Source organism: Scomber scombrus, chromosome 15, assembly GCF_963691925.1.
Source record: "Scomber scombrus chromosome 15, fScoSco1.1, whole genome shotgun sequence".
In the NCBI taxonomy this organism is placed as follows: domain Eukaryota; kingdom Metazoa; phylum Chordata; class Actinopteri; order Scombriformes; family Scombridae; genus Scomber; species Scomber scombrus.
In genome coordinates this window covers 16,447,832-16,468,922 of record NC_084984.1, presented here as the reverse complement: position 1 = coordinate 16,468,922, position 21,091 = coordinate 16,447,832, and the positions used below count along the sequence as shown (strand labels likewise).

At 38.5% G+C, this 21,091-nt stretch overlaps 2 protein-coding genes across 4 annotated transcripts; one reads left to right on the top strand and one right to left on the bottom strand.

Moving 5' to 3' along the window:
- The first annotated feature begins 438 nt into the window (after positions 1–438).
- c7b (complement component 7b) lies at positions 439–9,148 on the top strand. 2 transcript variants are annotated; one of them, XM_062434889.1, is made up of 18 exons: positions 439–724; positions 1,032–1,093; positions 1,394–1,469; positions 1,676–1,817; positions 2,011–2,155; positions 3,124–3,245; positions 3,662–3,790; positions 3,907–4,150; positions 4,342–4,455; positions 4,593–4,759; positions 5,472–5,700; positions 6,187–6,358; positions 6,755–6,842; positions 7,084–7,216; positions 7,589–7,780; positions 8,031–8,127; positions 8,236–8,417; positions 8,965–9,148. In XM_062434889.1, exons 3-18 carry the CDS (start codon positions 1,429–1,431, stop codon positions 9,129–9,131), a joined length of 2,364 nt encoding a protein of 787 aa, XP_062290873.1. In that variant the 5' UTR covers positions 439–724; positions 1,032–1,093; positions 1,394–1,428; the 3' UTR covers positions 9,132–9,148. The 2 variants fall into 2 exon arrangements, with proteins under 2 accessions (XP_062290873.1, XP_062290872.1); XM_062434888.1 differs by having other exon boundaries at positions 3,107–3,245.
- A 1,124-nt stretch (positions 9,149–10,272) lies between these two features.
- On the bottom strand, positions 10,273–20,851 carry c6 (complement component 6). Of its 2 annotated transcripts, none has more exons than XM_062434886.1 (18): positions 20,553–20,851; positions 20,010–20,193; positions 19,332–19,488; positions 18,638–18,782; positions 18,294–18,435; positions 17,851–17,989; positions 16,931–17,128; positions 16,393–16,636; positions 15,584–15,706; positions 15,301–15,467; positions 14,964–15,189; positions 14,646–14,814; positions 14,242–14,353; positions 13,513–13,645; positions 13,144–13,338; positions 12,886–12,973; positions 12,527–12,771; positions 10,273–11,353 (listed from the first exon to the last, which is right to left on the bottom strand). In XM_062434886.1, exons 2-18 carry the CDS (start codon positions 20,153–20,155, stop codon positions 11,172–11,174), a joined length of 2,811 nt encoding a protein of 936 aa, XP_062290870.1. In that variant the 5' UTR covers positions 20,156–20,193; positions 20,553–20,851; the 3' UTR covers positions 10,273–11,171. The 2 variants fall into 2 exon arrangements, with proteins under 2 accessions (XP_062290870.1, XP_062290871.1); XM_062434887.1 differs by having other exon boundaries at positions 20,010–20,169; positions 20,553–20,667.
- Between the last annotated feature and the right edge of the window lie 240 nt (positions 20,852–21,091).

Below are 21,091 nucleotides of genomic sequence, written 5' to 3'. Positions count from 1 at the left end.
ATTTGTTGTTGTGTATGTAGACGTAGATGAAAAATTTGAACAACGGTATTTTATTCTTTAAAAACTACAAAAGTAGAGAATAATACAGTAGTAAAAAAGAAGGAATGAAAAGGAAAAAATAGGATGACTACAGATACCACTTTATAAATAACCAAATTAAGATTTTGAGTTTCTGACTACAAAAGTGACATTTGGACTGAATTCTTTCATGAAGATAATTTTCAACACACAAGTTTTATTTACACAGGAGTCAAAAGCTTTGTAATATGGGCCAAATTTGGATTTTTTTAACCTTTTGTCAAATTGTCAATATTGGCAATAATTGTTCAGGACAAACAATTATTACATAACAGCTCCAAATGCTGACTGCTCTGACAAAAAAAAACAGATTTCAACATGCTTCTTCTTGTGCCGTTCAGTATTCAAAAGCAAAACACAGTTATCAGAGTTTGTACTGAAAGAAAGCTGGAAATGAAGAAGCTCAGATAAAAGAGAAGGAAAACAAAGCTTGACTGGGTTTGGACTGAAGCTGTGGAAAAGAACACTGGGTCTCTGTTCCTGATTTATTGTTGTTCAGATTTGATAGATGAGAGTTTCCTCAGCAGGGGAATTCCTGAACTCGGGGTCCTGTTGAGTAATCCCCCAACATCCTGCTGATTATATGACCGAGCGGACAGTCCTGGACTAGATGAGAAGGCCGAACTCTCAGGAGCTCATCATGAAGGTAAAGCCGAACACATTTACCACTCATATTTGATATGACAATGGTATTATATTAAATATGTGACAGTATTGCTCTAATTTAATGTGTGACTGATCATTATCAACAAAGACTTTCATGGAGAAGCTGGATTTCATTCATTGTGCTGAATGCAAAAAGTCTTCCAGTTTCTAGTGACAAATGTACTACTAAAGTACAGTATATGCTAATATTAGTTTTTGACATTAACCAAGGACTGAATAGTTTTTATTGCATTATTATTATTACATAATTAGGGCCGAGTAAATGATCCCTTGCTTCTTATCCACAGTTGGATTTGGCTGCAGCTCTGTCTTCTTTAGCATCATTGCTGGTCTTACTGTCTCCAGTTTGGTAGGTGAACACACACATGAACATTACAGGCTATCTTTACACCTCACTGCAGCATTACAACTTAAATAATACAGTATTAATGTAGTGGATAATTCTCTCTTTTCCATATATGATGCATATTCTTGAGGTATATGAGAATGCTGTTTTTTAAGTATTTTGTTCCCAAATGGCAGTGCTGTCTTGATCTATTACTTTTCTATTTATTGTAAGCTGTAAGATGGCTGATAAGTGTCCAGTAAATTCTCAGAAGAGGAATATAACATAAATACTTAATAATCATTTCCATGTGTATTCCTCTAGCTCCCAGCAGCCTATCAACTGCAGATGGGGATCCTATGGAGAGTGGTCTGAGTGTGATGGCTGCACCAGTACAAAGGTACATCAGGGTACACACATATTCTCACATACTTATGAGGACATTGTACAAAGTTGTAAAAGATAATAAATAATAATTTAAAAATGGAACTGAATTTATTTTGCAATTTCAAAATCTTGTCTGACTGGTGTAAATTCAGACTCTGCTAACTATTTCAATTTTTTCCCTTCTTTAATTCAACTCATGTTTATGATCTTCCCTCTCAGGTGCATACTCGCCATGTGGAGGTGTACGCCCAGTTTGGGGGTGCGCCATGTTCAGGAGAAGCCACCCAAACTCAGCCTTGTGTCCCACAGAAAAGATGTCCCCTGGAAACAGGTTGCATGGATAGGTTCCGCTGTACCTCTGGTATGTTGCTGTTTAAATACAGTTAATCATATTTGACAAAAGCTATTTATATGAAATAACAACAAAAATGTCCCAGTAACTATTTATCTGTTTATTAAAAGGGGGAAATTATGCTGTTCCATGTTTTGTTTTGTTTTGTTTTTAAAATTATGTCAACAAGGGATTAAACATCTATACTGTCACCCTGATGCAGGTCAGTGCATCAGCCACTCTCTGGTGTGTAATGGAGACCAGGACTGTGAGGATGGTCTGGATGAGAGAAGCTGTGATGAAGACGGGAGCCAGTACTCATGTGACCTTGAAAAAACACCTCCCAACTCTGACGTCACAGGCAGAGGGTAAGTAGCCACAACTCCAACACCAGGATGACTGTAACACTGCAATAGTGATTTAAATAACTGCTGTTACTCTGCTTGCAAATGTTTGGGGTGGGAAGTAAGTCACCAAGTACCCTTACTCAATATCTGTTCTTAAGTACAAGACTGAGATGCTGGTACTTTACTAGAATACACTACTTTGAAAAAGGATTTATTTTTCTTCAGTGTCATAAATGTTGTACTATTTCTCCACTACATTCATCTGACGGTAGTTAGGTTACTGATATATTATAATTGATGATACTGGTTTTAGGATTCATCATTAAAGGGCATTTAAAAAGGCTGCCAAATACAAAAATAATGAAAAAACAAGATTTATTTTTTTAAATTATCGTCATTATCCGAACACGAAGAGTGAACATCTTTGACATACCTTTTAGAAAGGTTATCCCCCCATTTTTAACTATTTGCATTACTATTTAATTGTGCATTTTTATAATGTGTCTATTTTACATTTCATCTTGATGAACTTTATGTTTTATGTAAAGTACTTTAAATTGACTTGCTTTTGAAATGTGATATACAAATGAACCTTGACTTGCCTCACTACAAATGTCAATGGGATTTTAAGATTAAAGTTTTCCTACCTCTGAAACAAGTTTACTTAACAAAACTATTACTAAATCAACACGTGTAATGTGAAAGGGCTTATTTGTAGTAACAAATCAACAGAGAATTATCACCAACTCTGCTGTTCCCCTCAGTTCTACAGAGTATTATAGCATCTTTCAGCTCTACAATGATAATTGTACCTGTTTCCTTTATTGTTTACTTAACATGATAAAATATAGCCTCCATGTTACCATTGCTAGCTGTTCAGCTTTTAGACAAACTACTGTTTGCTTTTTTTTTTTTAATGTCAGAAAAAAGTCCATCAAAAGGACTAAAGGATTTGTATGTCATGTTTTACAGGTATGATGTACTTACAGGGGAACTTAGAGCAGGTGTGATCAACACTCTGAGCTTTGGAGGGCAGTGCAGGAAAGTGTTCAGTGGAGACCATCAAGTATACTACAGACTGCCACGAAACATCTTACGGTACAACTTTGAGGTGAGTCCAAATGGATATTCATATTTCATGTTCACAAATATGTGATATTTAAGGTTGAGATGAAATTGAAAAAATTCAATCAACCTGATCCACTGTTAGTGGCGAGCTAGGATTCACTATGGCACATCCACTTTTCAACGTTCAAATCAAATTCCTCCCACCACTATGTCCCACCTGTCTATCCTGTTTCTGTTTGACCATAAAACAAAAACAGCTGAAACAAAAAAAACATAAACTCAAAATGGTAAAATAGTATGTGTAGCATTTCATATTTATTTGCTTTAGATAGTGTTATTTTTAAGTCATTGATCAGAAGATGAATAGTGAATGTAGAAATAAAGTCAATAATGTATCAAATATAGCATTCAAGCTGCTCTGATGAGAACAATGTTAAATGTTGTTGCTGTGTGCTTCAGGTGACAGTAAACAATGATGAGAGTGATGAATCCTATGAGAGCTCCTGGTCCTACATACAGCACATCCAGGCCAACGCCTTGGTGGGACATGACCGTCGTACCTTCCACAAAGAGATCACTGAGTCAAAGGTAACAAAGCAGCTATTTCCCCTCATCTGCTACCCAAATCATGTATTATGTTGAGTATTCTGACTTGTATAAGACCAAAGTGTGCCAAATGACAGCTTTTCATATCTATCATCCAGGCCTACAGACTCATAATCCTGAAGAATAAAGTGGTGTTGGCCCAGTTCCAAAACTCAGCCCCCCAGTATCTGACTCTGGCTGAGGCCTTCTGGAAAGCTTTGTCCTCGCTGCCGCTCACATATGACTACTTTGCCTACCGCACGCTGCTGCAGCGATACGGCACACACTACCTCTCTGAAGGCTCACTTGGAGGGGAATACCAAGCTTTATTGGAGTTAGACCGCCAGGCGCTCGCATCAACCAGTAAGAACTTTTACTGAATGTGACTGACTGATGTGAATATTGTTACTTCTTATGGACCCCACATGTACAATATTTGATTTTGGCTTAGTAGTAGTAGTAGGTAATTAATGTGTATAAAGGAATGAATTCATTTTGGTTTCCCATGTGAATTGAACAAAAACAACCAAGAATGCTGTCTTGTTTGTGTAAAGGTACAACAGATATTGAGTACCAGAGGTGTTGGAGAAAGGTCAAACGCCGTTGGTTCAGAAAGAAAGTCAAAATCATCTGCGAAAAACTGACAAAAGCTTTATCATCCAGCTCAGGTGAGTGAAAAGCTGTAGAGTTTCAAAGCACACCATGTGCTCCGGACTTCAATTTCATTTTATCAAGATTAGATCGAAATAAAAAAGGAAATTCAATAGTTCAGTTTCGCTTGAGTTCCATTGTAATTTGTCTGCAGGACACAACATACACAAGATGCCCATTAAAGTCAATGCGTTTGGCGGAGATCCAGGCCTCAAAGCGGCTCTGCTTGTTCTGGATCTGGACAACCCAGAAGCAAATGGAGAGGCCTATGACAACTGGGCCTCATCTGTTAAAGACTTCCCCCAAGTCGTAGACCAGAAGGTGAGACAATAAGCAGTGCTGGCTGTAACTTACTTCTTGATTTATTGATTCAATGGTCTCCTCATAAAGTTAGCGTTGTCAGGCTTTCCATTGTAGCATGACGCATTTACAATGGTAACAAGTCAGATTAACCACTTGAAACTTTTGAAACAATGCGTCAGTGATTTCAGAGAAACATTTCTTTTTACAAGGAACCATTGATGCTTCCACCTGGAATAACAACTGTTGCTGGCAGATTTTACCAGCTGTATTTCGCCAGTTAATGAACTGAAGAGTTTGAAACTCTCTGACTTGTTAAAAAACAAGAACACTGTAAAAACGTCTCAATCATTTTGATCATCTATGCAGCTTAAGTCAGATATGTCTCTTCCAAAGCTTGAAAGAACCACTGTGCTCCACAAACAGTTAGCTATGATTTGACAATTGCTGTTTGGGGAGAGGTTTAGTGAACATTCAATAGGCCCTTTTCACAGCAAAAAAAAAAATGTGTCCAATGAGGAAAAGCCCAGGTGTAATTAAAACAGTTAATGATGGCTTTGTTCCATTTGAGTATCACAGGAAGCCTGGCCATTGAAGCATTGTACATTTATATCTACTTATTCAATAGGAACTATTATCCCAGAATGATTTATTACCTTTGTTGGGTGTTTAGGATGTTTTTAAATACCTTTTCTGTATTTTTGCATTAATTACCTGTAATCTTGTACCTCAGCTGCGCCCTCTGCATGAGCTGGTGAAGGAGGTGCAGTGTGCAGGTTTGAAGAAGCTCAACCTGAAAAGAGCCATAGAGGAGTACATGGCGGAGGAGCACCCCTGCCACTGCCGGCCCTGTCAGAACAACGGCCAGCCGCTGCTGACGGGCTCCGTTTGTCGCTGCGCTTGCCGGCCGGGAACCTCCGGTCCAGCCTGCGAGAGGGGACATGTGATAGGAGAGCAACCAGGTAAACAGGCAGAAGAAGTTTAGTTTGGGTTAAAAATGAAACCAGATTCAGTTCAAAATTTGCTTTTACACAACTTTAATGTTAATAAATCTTAGCACAAATTTAAGGATTTAAAAGCCAAAGATCAATGTCAAAATAAAAACATTAGAACCATTTGGTTTGTTACATTTAAACAAATATATACTGTATACATAATAGATTTTTTTAAAGTAAAGACTTGAAATTAGATTTCATTTACAGGCAGCACCGTAAAAAACTATCTCAACTAAACTAATCTGTCTCATCTGTCAATTTAAAGTGAATTAAAGTTAAAACATTTACAGTAGCAGGGCAAACACTTACCAAGATCTGGAACAGCTTTAATACAAATTTTATAGTTTGAAGCAAAATTATATCATAACACAGGTTTAAAATCAGCATGACAAACATTTCTACAAACAAGACAGAAAAACAACAGTAACCTTTCTGTTTATCTCTTTGTATCAGGGGTGATCCACGGCAGCTGGAGCTGCTGGTCCTCCTGGGGATCCCGCTCTGGAGGTCAAAGGTCAAGATCCCGCAGTTGCAACAACCCCGCCCCCAGCAGAGGTGGTCAACACTGCATCGGACTGCAGGTGGAGCAGAAGCCTTGTGAGGACCCAGAAATCGAGCACTTAAAGTAAGGACACACACACACACACACACACACACACACACACACACACACACACACACACACACACACACACACACACACAATGTCATGGTTTACCTTGTGGGGACCAGAAAATAGAATTCATTATAACAAGTGCACACACAAAAACACATCCTTTACTTCATTCATATGATTTAGCATACTTGAATTATTTGTTAATCTTGATGACCACAAAGAAAATACTAACTTTATTTGTTACATCCTTAATGATTTGATTCTAATTACAGATTTGAAAGTGATCACATCAAATTGTCCTCACAGTTAAATCTAATCTGATCTAACGGAAACACTTTAGTTTCAGAAATGTCAGCAGGTATTTGTAGTATTTGAGTTTTCTCACTGTGAGTTTTTTGTGTGCAGGATGATGGAGCCTCAGTGCTTTAGTCTGTCTGTGACTCCACCTAAGACATGCGGACCACCTCCAAACCTCCGAAATGGATTTATTCAGGTGAGCTTGCTTAACTGATATTTCCATTAATTAATGAATCAATGTTTGCAAAATCATCTTGACTTGATTTGAATATAATCTTTTCTGTTTTGATTCAGAAATGTCTATGATGTCGAATGTGTGCTGAACGGTATCATTGTTGGACTGTAAAAACCAAATCTGGTATTGCTGTATGGCAAAAAGTCAACCATATGGTTAAGTGCATGTTTTTGAGTGGAGCTACTGTTTCTGTTTTTTTCAGAATCCCAAAGATTTTTACTTGGTTGGAAACACAGTGGAGTATTCCTGCATTGATGGTTATCACCTCAGGGGAGGCTCTGTGGCTCGGTGTGCCGAAAACCAGAAGTGGGTGACTGGAGCGATGGTTTGTCAAAGTAAGAAGAAAAGGCTATGTTTTTGGTTTTACACAGTGACATGATATCTTAAAATGACCATAAATCTACAGTAGGGGTGGGATAGAGACATTGTATTGTATTGGCTATGAAGTCTTGAGCCAATTCCTAAGTTAAATCTATGTCATACACTTTTTGTTTCAAGTTCTAAACAAGACATTATTTCACTGAGGAGTTAATTAGCTGTACAATTTCCTTAATTTGTTAAACGTATTAATTTGGGGAGAATATCAAGTCATTCCAAGTCAACAGGCTAAAGTCCAAGTTTCATGAGTCATTAGTTTTCAAGTTATTGTCATCTAGGAATCACATTGTCACTTTGTCTTACTCACAACACCTTTCTTCCCATTCCAGGTTCCACATGTGGGATTCCTCCCCTCAACAGAGAAGTTATAGCTACGCCCACCAAAGCAGCTCATGAGATTGGAGACCGAGTGACCCTGTCCTGTCCCGCGGGGTCAGTGCTGGACGGTGATGTGTCAGAGATCATGTGTAGTCCCAGTCTGCAGTGGTCTCCCTCCTCATCAGGCACTCGTTGTCACGCAGGTACATTTATTCTCAAATAGTCTCAACAGGTTGACTTCTTAGATATTTTTTGACACTATGAAATAAATATCCTGCTCCATTACCTCAAAAACTATTGAAAACTTGAAGAAATACTGTAGTTATAGGATTGTTTTTTTTCAATATTAAGGCAAAAACTTTTAACATTAGATTGTGTATTCAAATCTAAATGATGGTTGTGTTACTTTGGACTATGCACACACTAATCCTGCTTTCTGTGTTTTCTTCTCAGCACCAACAGTTCGATCTCCTCCAGCTGGCCTGAAGTGTAAACCATGGGAGAATGTAGGAAAAAACGAGTGCGTGTGTAAAATGCCGGCTCAGTGCTCGTAAGTAGGATTTTTGTGAATTATTTCTGCATTTTCTTCACAAGGAAATCTCCAAAGTTGTATGAATACTGAAATAATTCAAATGTTTTCTATGTTGTCTTCTTTTAGGACTTCTCTTAAGTTGTGTGCCAGACTCGGCTCTAGCGGGCCCCGTTTACTGAGTGTTTGTCAGCTCGGAGCTCTGCAGTGTTTGGGGAGAGGCTTCCAGTTGGCCAGTGACAGTGACTGTAACTGGCCAAAGGACGAATACACTACCTGCGAGGACTGCCAACCAGGGACAATCTGTCAGGGTGAGTTTTAAACTCCTTTAAAGGATCATTCCTCTTCATTACATACTGTACTCACCAAGTTAACTGCTGACATCTGGGAACGCAACAACACTGATACAAAAAAAACAAGAAACACAGGCATCAGACTTTGGTTGTGAAAATAGAAACAATTTAGCAAGATCACATTTTAGCCAAACATAGAGTCATTATTAAAATGGAAATGTCATAATAATCCCTGATTGCACAGGAAAATTATAGCAGTATGGCAAAGTTGAACTACGAATTGGGTCTGTAAACCTCAAATGAATGTGAGGAATAATTTTACCATTCACCTTGGTTTTATTTCTTCCAAAAAAGTCTGTCTGATAATCTCACTGCTCCTTTTTTTTTTTGTGTTTAGCAATATTGCTAATGTTCCCAAATCTCTGAATAAACAATAGAAATTATTGCCAAAACTTCCACAATAGAAAATAAGCTTAAAACAACTGAATTATCATATAATCATTTAATAATAGTGTGTGTGAATGTATTAGTATAAATAATCTTTTTTTCTCCATTCTAAAATCAGCAGGAAAATGTGAATGCCAAACTGCATCAGACTGCCCTGAAGACTCCGCCCCCCTGTGCGTCAGCTCTGGTGATGGCAGCGAGACGATGACTGAATGCCAGGCGGGGGCCAAAAGGTGTGCTGGGGAGCAACTCAATGTGATCAGTATTGAGGCTTGTCCACAATAAATATGGTTGTTGTTGTTGTTGTTGTTGTTTTATTTCACTAAATACTCTCACAATGTATAGAAAGCAAGAACTTATTTCTCTTTAATGACTGAATTGTAAATAGGAACAAATGTAATGTGTAAATATGTTCCTCAGCTATTCTCTGCTGTATTTTTATATTTGTCATGGATGGACTGATGATTGAAGACATTTCCATGTAAAATTAATACAAGGCTCTGTTTTAATCCTTTGATAACATTTGAAATATACATATTTGTTATAGATTGTTTTTGTAATAGAAAATGAATAAAACACTTTTCACAATACATTTTTGGTTCTCTTAGATTGATTAGAATACAAATATTTGAAACAGTCATTTTTCTATCAGGCATTTTTGCAAAACAGCAGCAATGAGAAACATGTTGATTTCAAAATACCTTACATTGATTATGTGTAGTAAAATTGAAACTTGAATTGACATTTCTGCTTTATGCAGCTAGAATCCTGAATTTCTGTTAATTTCACAGCTTAATATGATCCAGTGTTTATGCACAGAAGACAATCATGTTGATTTCCCTCCCTTTACCACATTATGGTCAATATATTTTGAATGAGGATGGCAATATATTAATATATTAAGTCATGACAGAGCTTATGAGCTATCTATCTGCTAGTACCCCTGAGGCTCCAGCCTGCACTGAAAATAACTGCTTTATCAAATATGATTCTATAAATAATTGTGTACTAAAACCTATTTTTAAAAAGCAGGTGAAAAAAAAAGAGTCTCAGTTTCTTCCAACAAAATTCATTGGACATTGGACAGAGACAACATTGAGTTGTCTCTGAAAAATAAAAAATATTGCATTTGAAGGAGGGGGAAATATTTTTTACTGATTTTAACAAAGTGAAACTAATGACTCAACTAGGCAAACAACCCCACAGTAATTTGTTACCTGCATCCACTTTGGCCTCCACTTGAGTGTATTTGCTGTCTATTTAATCAGAGGAAGAAGTGTCTATCATTTTATCTGAGTTGTTAAATTATAATATATCTATTTCTCTGGCGTCTCTTGTGTATCTGGATATGCACATTATTGAAATGAATGAAATAGTAAATGGTAAGCAACAACTTTAGAAACTTAAGAAAAAAACAGACAGTGTAATGATTTTATATTTTTATTATTTCACGTGAAGAACATTTAGCAAGTGTGAATATTCCACTGTGTGCTTGTGATTAGACTGACTAACTGACTGCTGCCTTCTCTGTCCTTTAAAAGTGGGTCAGATCAGGTTAACAGACAAATTAGGAAGAGCTCTGGTTGGATTTAGAGTGTCAATTAAAGAAACTTAACAGTAAAATGTCTTGAGGATCGGTCAGATGATCAATCACTTTCAGAGCCTATTTTCTGAAAAGGCACAACATGGCAGCGTAATTGAAATTTCACTAAATTCGATATGCCCATCAAGAATGGCGCCAAATGTGTTCCAAATCTGACAATAGGTAGCACAATCACACATTTTTCATTATTTTAGCTTCAGTTCACCAATACATTCTCCAAGTGTATTTTCCATTCTAAATTACTTACTGACATTTTGTGAAAACCCAATTATCATTTCCTTTTTGAAATAAGCTTTCCATGGTGTCATGCTGCCTTCATGTACATATAGACTTAAACCACCTGCTTAATAGGGGTGGGAATCACCAGAGGCTCCACGATACGATACTTGTGTCACGATACAATATTATTGCGATTTTAAATATATTGCGATATGCTGTGATATATTGCAATTCATTACCTTTTTTTCACCTGCAAATTTTGTCCCCAAAGCAATAAAAACTTTGTCCGTGTATCAATACAATATTGCCACGCAAAACATCGTGATACTATGCTGCATCGATTTTTTCCCCATCCCTACTGTTTAAGTCTAATTTGGCAATGCTTCTGACTTTCCATTTAGGTGTGCCTTTGGTTTGAGTTGCATTGGTTGTTTGAACCCGGTATACCTGGTTGCTGGTGTAGATTTCTTTCATGAATATAGTTTAGACAAGCTTTAACAGCATCATCTGGCCTCACAGACGCCTTCATTGAGGATCTCAAACTCATAGCCAATACATTTGAGGGCGGCCATAGAACAAAGGTCCAAGCTGCGGGTCCTCTGGGTCTTGGTCAGTTTCACACAGAACATCTGTGTTCCACCTCTGGCACAGTCCCGAGCAGCTCTGCACTCACACTTATTAGACTCTGAAAACAAATGGAAGGTCATACAAAGAAGTGAATTTGTTTGGAAAAACCTGATTTTTAAGGTTTTAAATAAAATGACACCTGCTCTAGATTTCCATGTGACAGGTGTCATTCTTTGTCATAGAAAATCCTTAAAAGAAATCAAAGAGTGAAATACAAATAAATAGATAAATAAACAAATAATCTTTTAGTATTATATCATTTAAGAAAATGAGAGAGCTGCAGATGCTGTTCGAACTCATGAGGTAAAAGGTTGCTTAAATGGTTTATTCTTTGTACTTTGTTCATTTTGAATTTTAATTATTTAAAAATGTAAATTAAGGTAACTCCATTTTATATATAATTTGAAGAAAAGAGATGATTTTTTAAATTTTTACAAAGGAAAAATCAAGTTTAAAAAAACGTTATCTTTGGAATAAAGACAAAATCTACAAAAATAAAACCCAAGTTGTAAAGAAATGGAAATGTGTAGTCTGCAGTAAATCATTAACCCTTACATACTGTTCAGGGGAAAGATTTGACCCATTTTTACATTTGAGAGTTGTAAGAACACCCTATACACATTTCCTCTAGGGGGAATTTTCCTAATGTGACCCTGAATATACAAAAATTTAAATCAAATACATCTTTTTTTTTTATTGTTTGTGCAACTGATACACATGCTTGTCTTATACTCTGTCTCACACTAACTATGCAATCATGTTCTTGCTTATTTGTTGCACTGATGCACTTATATATATATAATATATATATACTTATATAGTCAAATTCATATTTATTTCTTTATCTTTGCACTAAAATTTACCTGATTTTTTATTGTTTGATGTACTGTTGTCGTGTTTTTGTGCTTTGTAAGGTGTCCTTGAGTGCTTTGAAAGGCGCCTTTAAATAAAATGCATTATTATTATTATTATTATTATTATGCACATGTCCAGATTTGACCTAAAATTCAAAAATCGGCTTTCAAACATGTTGTTGGAGTTTTAAAATAGTGGTAAATAAATAGAATACACTTCATTAAGGATTAATTAAACAGTTATTAATGACTGATGAATGTGAGTTAGTGTAGACACTTCATTATGAGTCAGATTATGAACAGTATGTGAGGGTTAATATAACTCTACTGCGTCAGGTAAATGCTGCATGTGAAAATTTGATATTAGACACACTCACCAGAGCAGGTCTCCCATTCATAACAGGTGTCAAGATCGCAGGGCTCCTGAAGAGAGCTCTTAGGGCCCATTGTGGCCCTGAACTTAGCCCACTCCAGTTTGGCTGCGTCGACCTCGTCGCAGGAGCCTTCGCTGATGAAGAAGAGCGGATCGTTGTGGCAACGACCAGCTTGGAAGGAGCAGAGGGACATCGGCACGGTGACCCCGACGTGTACGTTCAGGATACAGAGACTCTGTGGTTGTGAACTGCACACACACACACACACACACACACACACACACACATATACACAAACAGGTCATTCATTTCACAAAGATTTTTTTATGATAAATAGTCACAAAAGCTCATTAAAAACTCACAGGCAGGTCTCCCGTTGGATGCAGACACACCGAGAGTTCTGTAGTTTCTGTCCTGGACCGCACTGACCCTCAGGTACAAATGGTTCCTCTATACAAAGAACACAAAGAAACTAGATTACAGTATTAAAACTGTAGGTAAAATGTGCTTTACTTAGAGTCTTCCTTCCTTTAAGTTTTTGAGCTTGAAAACAATGTGTGAAAAGTATAAGTTCAGAATTATGACACTAAAACCAGTCTCCAGTTTCTCCACTACTGTACCGTCAGTGCAGAGTAGGTCAGCTGGTAGCGGAGGCTCCCACGTGAGACTGTTGCCACATCTGTAGGAGCCTCTTGGCAGCGGTGACAGGCCCGCTTCATTACAGTTCAGACCCACTGAATCACTCACTCTGTACTCCTCTTTGTTGGGGAACAGCGTCATCCCATCAGGGATTTCAGGAGGAAGGCAGATCTTTCCTAATAGTAGAACAAATTTGAACCTTAAACGAACAAGTATAGATAAAAGTTACAGAGATATTAAAAGTTTATCTAAGCAGTTAGTTGTGTGAAACAGATACAGTGATTGTAAAGATGTTGCTGCCAAATGAGCAGAGTTCTTAGATGACTATTCATGTGAGAAAGTAAACTTACTGAGGCAGCTTCCTTTCGGTTGACTCCACGTCCCATCAGGCAGACAGTCGATGAACTGGAAACCTTCCAGGTCAAATCCAGTGAAGCACTGAAACTCCTCATCCTCACCAAAGTTATAATACTGCTTGGATTTCTGACCAAAGAGAGGAAAAGAGAGGAAAAGTTAGAAAGGACATGAATATATACGGTACTGCAGGGGCGTCAAACTCAGGGAAGAAAAAAGAAAAGAAGGATGAAAGGAAGGAAGGAACGAAAAGAAGACATGAAGGAAAGTTGGAAGGAAGGAAGGAGGGATGGGAGGAAGGAGGGAGGGAAGAAAGATAGGATGGACGGACAGAATGAAGGAAGGAAGAAAGGGAGGAAGGACAGATGTATGGACAGAAGAAGGGAAGGACAGAAGGACATGACGACAAAAGAAAGTAAGGACAGATGGAAGGAAGGAGGGAAGAAAAAGAAGGAAGGAAGGATAAAAGGAAGGAAGGAATGAAAAGAAGACAGGAAGGAAAGAAAGGGAGGAAGGAAATATGGAAGGAAGGAAGGAGGTAAGGAAGGAAGGAAGGAAGGAAGGAAGGAAGGAAGGAAGGAAGGAAGGAAGGAAGGAAGGAAGGAAGGAAGGAAGGAAGGAAGGAAGGAAGGAAGGGATAAAAAAATAATGAACTGCAGCTTCTGTCTCTCTTTCTCATACATTTCAATAATTCACTGACTACAGACTGGAGGGTTAGTGTTTACTATGAGGAAGCTGTTGGCAGGCTTCTGTGGTCTCAGACAGCCCTGCACACCAGGAGGCAGCTCGTCCCTCCAGCCCACAGTGAAGTCATCATCGTTGTTGCACGTGTCCTGTCTGTCCACCAAAACATGAAACAGAACATACAGTAAGCCAGAAAGTTAAACACATATGTAGGTACTGTAGACCAAGAGAACCAAGATGTTGCACGTTGTCACTTTGATCAGGATGTGGAGTTGAGTTAAAGTTTGTTTTTAGAAAAGAACTGAATATTTTTTGGGTGTGCATCACTCTTAAATTGCTGTTAACACATTCAAAATGTCATGTCTGTATCTAGATATTATTTGTCATATTTCAGTAGGTTAACATGGATTACTTGTTGCTACTTTAAGCAAATAGCTTCTCCTACTTTTGGAAGATGGAGATGTGACATGTCTCCTCCTCTCTGTTAGAGCCCTGGCATGGTTGGCCTCCTCTGATGGGGGTGGGGTTATCGCACCGTCTCGTCCGATGTCTCTTCATGGTGGATCCACAGCGACTCCACGGCCCCCAGCAGCTCCAGTAACCATCCACCTCCTCTGTAGAAATCACACACCAAATACCTGGTTAGAATCTATCATTTTGTTGTACCCTTTTCTTATTCATCACCAATGTGCAGTCGTCTTATTCTTATTCTTAAACCACCTGAACACAGAGCATATTGCATTCTCCAGCAGTCACTGTGTACCTGAAGTGTAGTCCGGAGCTCGTTTTTCACAGTTTGTGCCAAATGTGCCGGTCTGGCAAAGGCACTTGCATTCTGTGCCGGAGAGAACTGGCCTGGCGTTGTTGGGGCAGGGAGCACACTTGCAGGTGTCAAACTCCTCCAGGTACTGCAGCAGGGCCTTCCTCAGGTGTCTCCTCTTTGTGGCAGCACAGGGGATCCCACGGACCAGATTAATGATGGGCAGCAGCTGGACAAACACACACACGGAAATTCAACAGGAGCTTTGTTGTCGACTTTTAACTATGATTTGAGTGTTCTGTATGGGGTTATGTTCATTTCTATGAGTTCTAGCTTCAACCTTGTAATCCACCACAGCAGGGTTGTCGAGGACAGACTTGGCCCAGTTCTTGTAGGCCGTTTTGTCCGGTGTGGCGCCCTGCCTCTCCCAGGCCAGAGCTGCTGCCTCTCTGGTTCGACCTCCTTTCACCTGAGAGAAAGACTTCTCTGCTGACTGAACGTATGAGCCTGGACAAAACAAATGTTTTAGGAGTGAATGAAGGAAAGAAAATGGCGATGATCAGTTTTCTTTTCAAAATCAGTGACAGGAAAAAAAGAGCATCTCGGAGGATTTGAGCAGAAACCTCGATATTTCTCAGTCATCCTGTTGTCACTGCATCTTGCTACACTGCTGTATTCAGTATAGAGGATGATGGTCCAGGCGGTCTCTCGGCTCAGGCATCCTCTTACGTGCTCCTCTGTTTCACCTGTTTGAGAGGAACAATGTAAAGCATCATGATGTGGAAACAAAGGATCTGATAATAAACATTAGACTGCATTATGTGGTTCTTCTAGGAAATGAGTCATATTCTAATATAACAGGTTCTGTCTGGTTCTGTTTATTCAATGACTTTCCACTGATTTGAGGTTTCTTGCAATCCAACAAGTTTACAACCCCAAACTTTTGAGGAATATGTCGTGTCTTATAAACCCATTATAAGATTTTAATGTGAGACTTAAAAGAAAAATCAAAAAAACAAAACATTGGCATATAACAACATTAATAGTTTTTGATGGACAGCCTTTCCATTTTAGGATCTGAAACCGACCTTCCAACAATTGTAACATGAACATCTCACAGGAAACAAGAGTAGAGATGACATGCATGAAAGGTCCCAGATTGGAGATTAAAAACAATAACCTTAAAAGAACTTGTTGGATAATTTCGGTGAGTTGGGTGAAAGTGTCCACATTTATCCCCTTTTGTGCGATTCTTCATAATATACATAGATGTAAAATAAGGTTTCGGAAGGAGATCAGAGAGGTGTATACAACCTTCTTTGTTTCAATTATACAAAACCCTCTCTAGTCCTTGATTTGTCTTGAGACTTTTGAGTTAGCACTGCAGCCCAGAGTGTCATTCTGTTTTGTCCATGAGGTTTGGCCGTTGTACCTGAACTTTTGAGCTCCTCTCTGTTATACTGGTAAAGCAGATCATAGTGGCCCCCCAGCTTCCCTGAACTGTAGTAGTGTGTCCCGAAGCGCTGGAAGATGTCCCTGTAGAGGGGGTAGTTGTAATCGAGGGGAAGAGCGTGAAGGAACTGGAGGAAAGGTTCTGACAGGACGAGGTCACCCGGGTCCCTCACCTTGAATGTTGACACAGGAAGAACCTGGTGCACCCGGATAAATGAGGAGTCCTACAGAGGGAAAGATAGAAAATAGCACCATCTTGTGGATCACTGTTATATGACTTAAACCACTTTCGGGGACACAAATCAGACCTAACACCAGTTGATTGGGGACAGCTTGTGTAATGGGGGACAAAAGTTGTATCCCTAATTAGTAAAACCCTTATTTTAGGGTTAAGGTTAGGGTAAGGGTTAGGTTTAGGTAAGTAGTGGCTATGGTTAGAGTAAGTCTCCAGGAAATGAATGTAAGTCTATATAAATAACCCAAAAGTGACAGGAGTAAGAGTGTGTGTGTGCGCTCACTATTTTCTTTGAAGCTTCAAAAGCTCCCTTGTTAGAGCTGACATGCGTCTTTGATCCTCTACTGAAGATAAAGATGGGAAAGATGAACAAGTCCGATTCCCTTTGGCTGTCTTCAGGAGAACTTATTGATGTCTTCACATTGATGGGTTCGGCCTGCAGTGGCTGCGGCTCAATGCTGAAGTCCTCAGGTACTCCAACCTTTACAACCACAACCACAATTGTATAAACAAGGTCCATAACAACAAGACTCGATATTAGGGAGTTAAAAAAATTCCCATCATCAATATATCGACCGATAATCTTATATATGCAGGATATGTACATAAAACGCACATTTTTTGCAATGTGGTTATCAAACACTGGTGACAAAGATATGTAATGGAGGTAGGATATTTTACAGTTTAACTACTGTATAAAATGACTGACACACTGAACTCCACTGGGAATGTAATCATTATAAATGACTATAAATAATAAAACAATATATGTACGCATTAAACTTTAATTAAGAAAAAGGTTATGTATACATAAAATTCTGCCTATTTGACTTAAAAAAATATCGGCACATATCAGACAACATATATGCCGATACCGATATATCTGTGATAGGCCAATATTGGCCAATAATATCGGTTAACCGACAAATTTAAGAGTTGTCATTTGCAGGCTTTGAAATGATTTAAAAAATGAAACCCCTTTTCACGCTATCGAAGTAGTTGGCTGCATTTATAAGTTCTTAAGTGACTAAGGATACTATAACATTATATTGATGTTCACAATATAAATGTTTGTGGTTGCCATTGTTATGTGAGGGGAAATACAACATTCACTTCTTAATTGAACTGTTTAAGACATTGAAATGTCACTTTACAGAAGGGCTGTACAATCAAATATAACAAACAATAATGCTACTTTAATACCTTAATGTCAAAGCTCTCAAAGTTGTGAGGGATGCGGTGGTAAAGCCGCGTGCTTTGAGGCCTTTTGATTATGCAACTTCCTCCCATAAACATGTTATCCAGCACTGCTCCCCTTGGCTCCTCTGCTAGAGCATCAAACCTTCAGACACAAATCAGTGACAAGTTAAATTTCGGCGACTTTGCAGCAACAGTAATGTCATATTATTGGCAGATATCTACAAATCCAAGACATGAAAAAAGAAATACTCATTTATATTAATTTGTTGTGCAATTTTGACAAGTATTTAGACACATTATGTGGTTTTAAGAGGAGAAACAAAACAGAGGAGCGCTTTGACAGGAAGGAATTTTATCTATGAATTTACAGCAGGGAGGAATGTGGGGTAGGTCACGTTAAAACTAAGGCTGTAAACTCAGCAGTGACTTTTTTACTTTCAGCTTACCCGTTTCCCACCAGGTCAGCCCCGGGGGCCACTCTCTTATCTGCCGGACACACCACTTTGAATTCCGCACAGTCCCTCTCATCAGAGTTATCTACACAGTCGTTCTGTCTGTTACATGTTAGCGTTGAGTTGATGCAGCGTCCTGCAGCAGAGAGGATGATGATTTTATTTAGACGACAAAATGTTGGTGTGTGTTGTAACAGCATGAGAGATTAAATAAGTAGATCTGTGACTGAAAAAGTGTTGGTTTGATTCCAAAAATTATAATTAAATTGAAATATAATGATTTAAACACTAAATCACATCAAACACACCAGTCGCATTAAAACAAAAGAAATACTTACCATTATCACACTTAAAGTTGTCTTTGCAGTCAATCGGTGCTAACTTGCACTCTGTGGAGGGGTAACAGGGCCTCACCTCTGTCAGCTCCACGCTGCAGGGGGAACCACCAAACTGGCCCGGCCTGAGGACAGACCGAGTCCGCAACTATGGCAACAGCATGAGAGAGAGGGAGAGACTGGTTAAGATTTAGATGAATTATATTAAAAATGCTGCATACTGACACATTTTTACAGATAATTGATGATAATATATTGAAACTGAGCATAAAAGACAGTAGTCAAGACAGACAGAAAAAGACAAAGCAGACACATGCAGGTGTTTTCTTATATAGAGCCCAAAACATGAAATAAAAGAAGTTAAATTGTGGTCAAATTTACCACCAGTCTTTCACAATAAGAGCTTTATATTTACTTATAGTATATTTACTTTACTCTTTTTGTGGATATTCTCTCGCAACATGTTTCTAATAATAAAACATTATGCCTTATGCACTGCATTGTAGAATAACAATGTGCATCAACAGCACAGTCAAACAAAACTAAAACATTTTTTATATATAAACTGGCTGTTTTGAGTGTGTCACATTTCCAAAACTGCTCAGTCTGTATTGTAGAACTGAAGTACAGTTAAGAGAAGGAATATGTGAGTTTATGTGTCTCAGGGGTTTTGTAGTGTCATTCATGTGTTTCTTGCCTGTTTCTTGGCGCATGGTGAGCAGTCAGACCACGGCCCAAACTCTGTCAGCAGGCAGTTGATTGGACAGGCCTGCTGGTTGCAGGCTCTCCTGTCCTGTCCCTTACATAGCTGAGAACAGCTGCTCCTCCAGAAATAATCATCCTTCTGAAAATTCCTGTCAAAAAAGTATGAAAATCACTTTTACATACAGCAGCTGTTTGTTTCATTATCTAGAACTATTTTTAGATGCAATTTTGATTTTCACTGAAAAATATCCTTTTTTCTTTTTTTCCCCCAAAGGAGCAGATTCATCTAATCTATTTTTCACTCATAATGTATGTCCCCATGAATATGAACTTTAACAAAGCTAAAGTAGGCTGCTCAAAGATACTGACCACCAACATTTACATACAAGGAATAATAGAGAAAACACAAACTGCTGATTAAGTCCCCTCTAAAAGTAAAGTTTTTCAAAGTAAAAACAAAAACGAAACAGATACATAAAACAACTCCACATATCAATTGGGAACCTCAGTTTTCAATCTGATGTTTTCCTAGAGCCCCTGGAGGTCTCTGGATGAATTGAAGGAGGTTGTGTTTTATGCACCACACGATTTCAGTTCAACGCCAACATTCAAAATATCGTGTCCGATATCTGCCAAGGTGGTGTGTGGTAGGTACTCTCCGTGCTCCCACCTGTATCTTTGCTGTGTACCATGGTTGCAGGTCGTGGTGCAAGTAGACCAGGAGCTCCAGGGGTATCTGTCACAGAAACATGCCAGACTAGCTGATATCCAGCTGAGGAGCTGCAGCAGCAGGACCAAACGTGTAGAAGGAGCCATCAGGGGAGATCAAACTGGTTTTTGTAATGATGGCCAGGCTAGAATCAACAACTCTCTATTCAGTTCGACAATTCAAGTATGAACTTTTTTTTCAGGTAATACATGTTTTACATTTGGGACTGCATTTGAAAGTACTTTTGATGCACAACATGTCGTTTTAGGCAAGTTTTAGGTTTAACAGAGTGGTTTACCTAATTCATAAGAAAGACATGCAACACTGCAAAGACAAAACCGAAGAAGAAATACAATTGCACAAAGCAATGAAATGTTATGGTGCAGTTTTAAGTCAACATACTAAATGATGTTGTTTCTGCATCATTTCATTTGACAGTTTCCTCAAAGTGTTCTCAGATAAATTCATGTTTAGTATATGTACATGAAGCAAAATCTGACTTACCACATATGCCAACGTCCTCTTCAACAAATCGAGCATATAATTCAGTCACTTCTGTACATGAGTGTATATTTGAACAGTTGAGTCCTCTCTGTAAATTGACTGCACTGCAGGCAGAGCTGTATCTGACTTGAGGTTGCAATGCAGGAATATAAAACCTTCCTCTGGGATTCCTCAGGGGAGTGCAGATGGTTTTTGACTTAAGTTGCCCAATCTGTGCTCAAAAATATCTCAAAACGAAAACGACTTATTTTTTTAATAACAATAATCTGTACACAGTAATTCTTACATAACCCCTCTTGTTCCTGACTGTTACGGGAAGTAAGGAGCTCTGGAGTTTCCCGGCTGCAGAGATATACTCCAGATGTTTTGTGTTTGAGACTTGACAGCTAGATACTGAAGGGCAGAACACTTTTATTTCCACACTTGGTTGGGTTATCCAACTTTTTACACAATCTGGCACTAAAGACCATCAATACATTGTTTTGGTTCATGTTGTAAAAAGCACATAAGTCATAGTATTTGTAAAACTGCAGCATTAT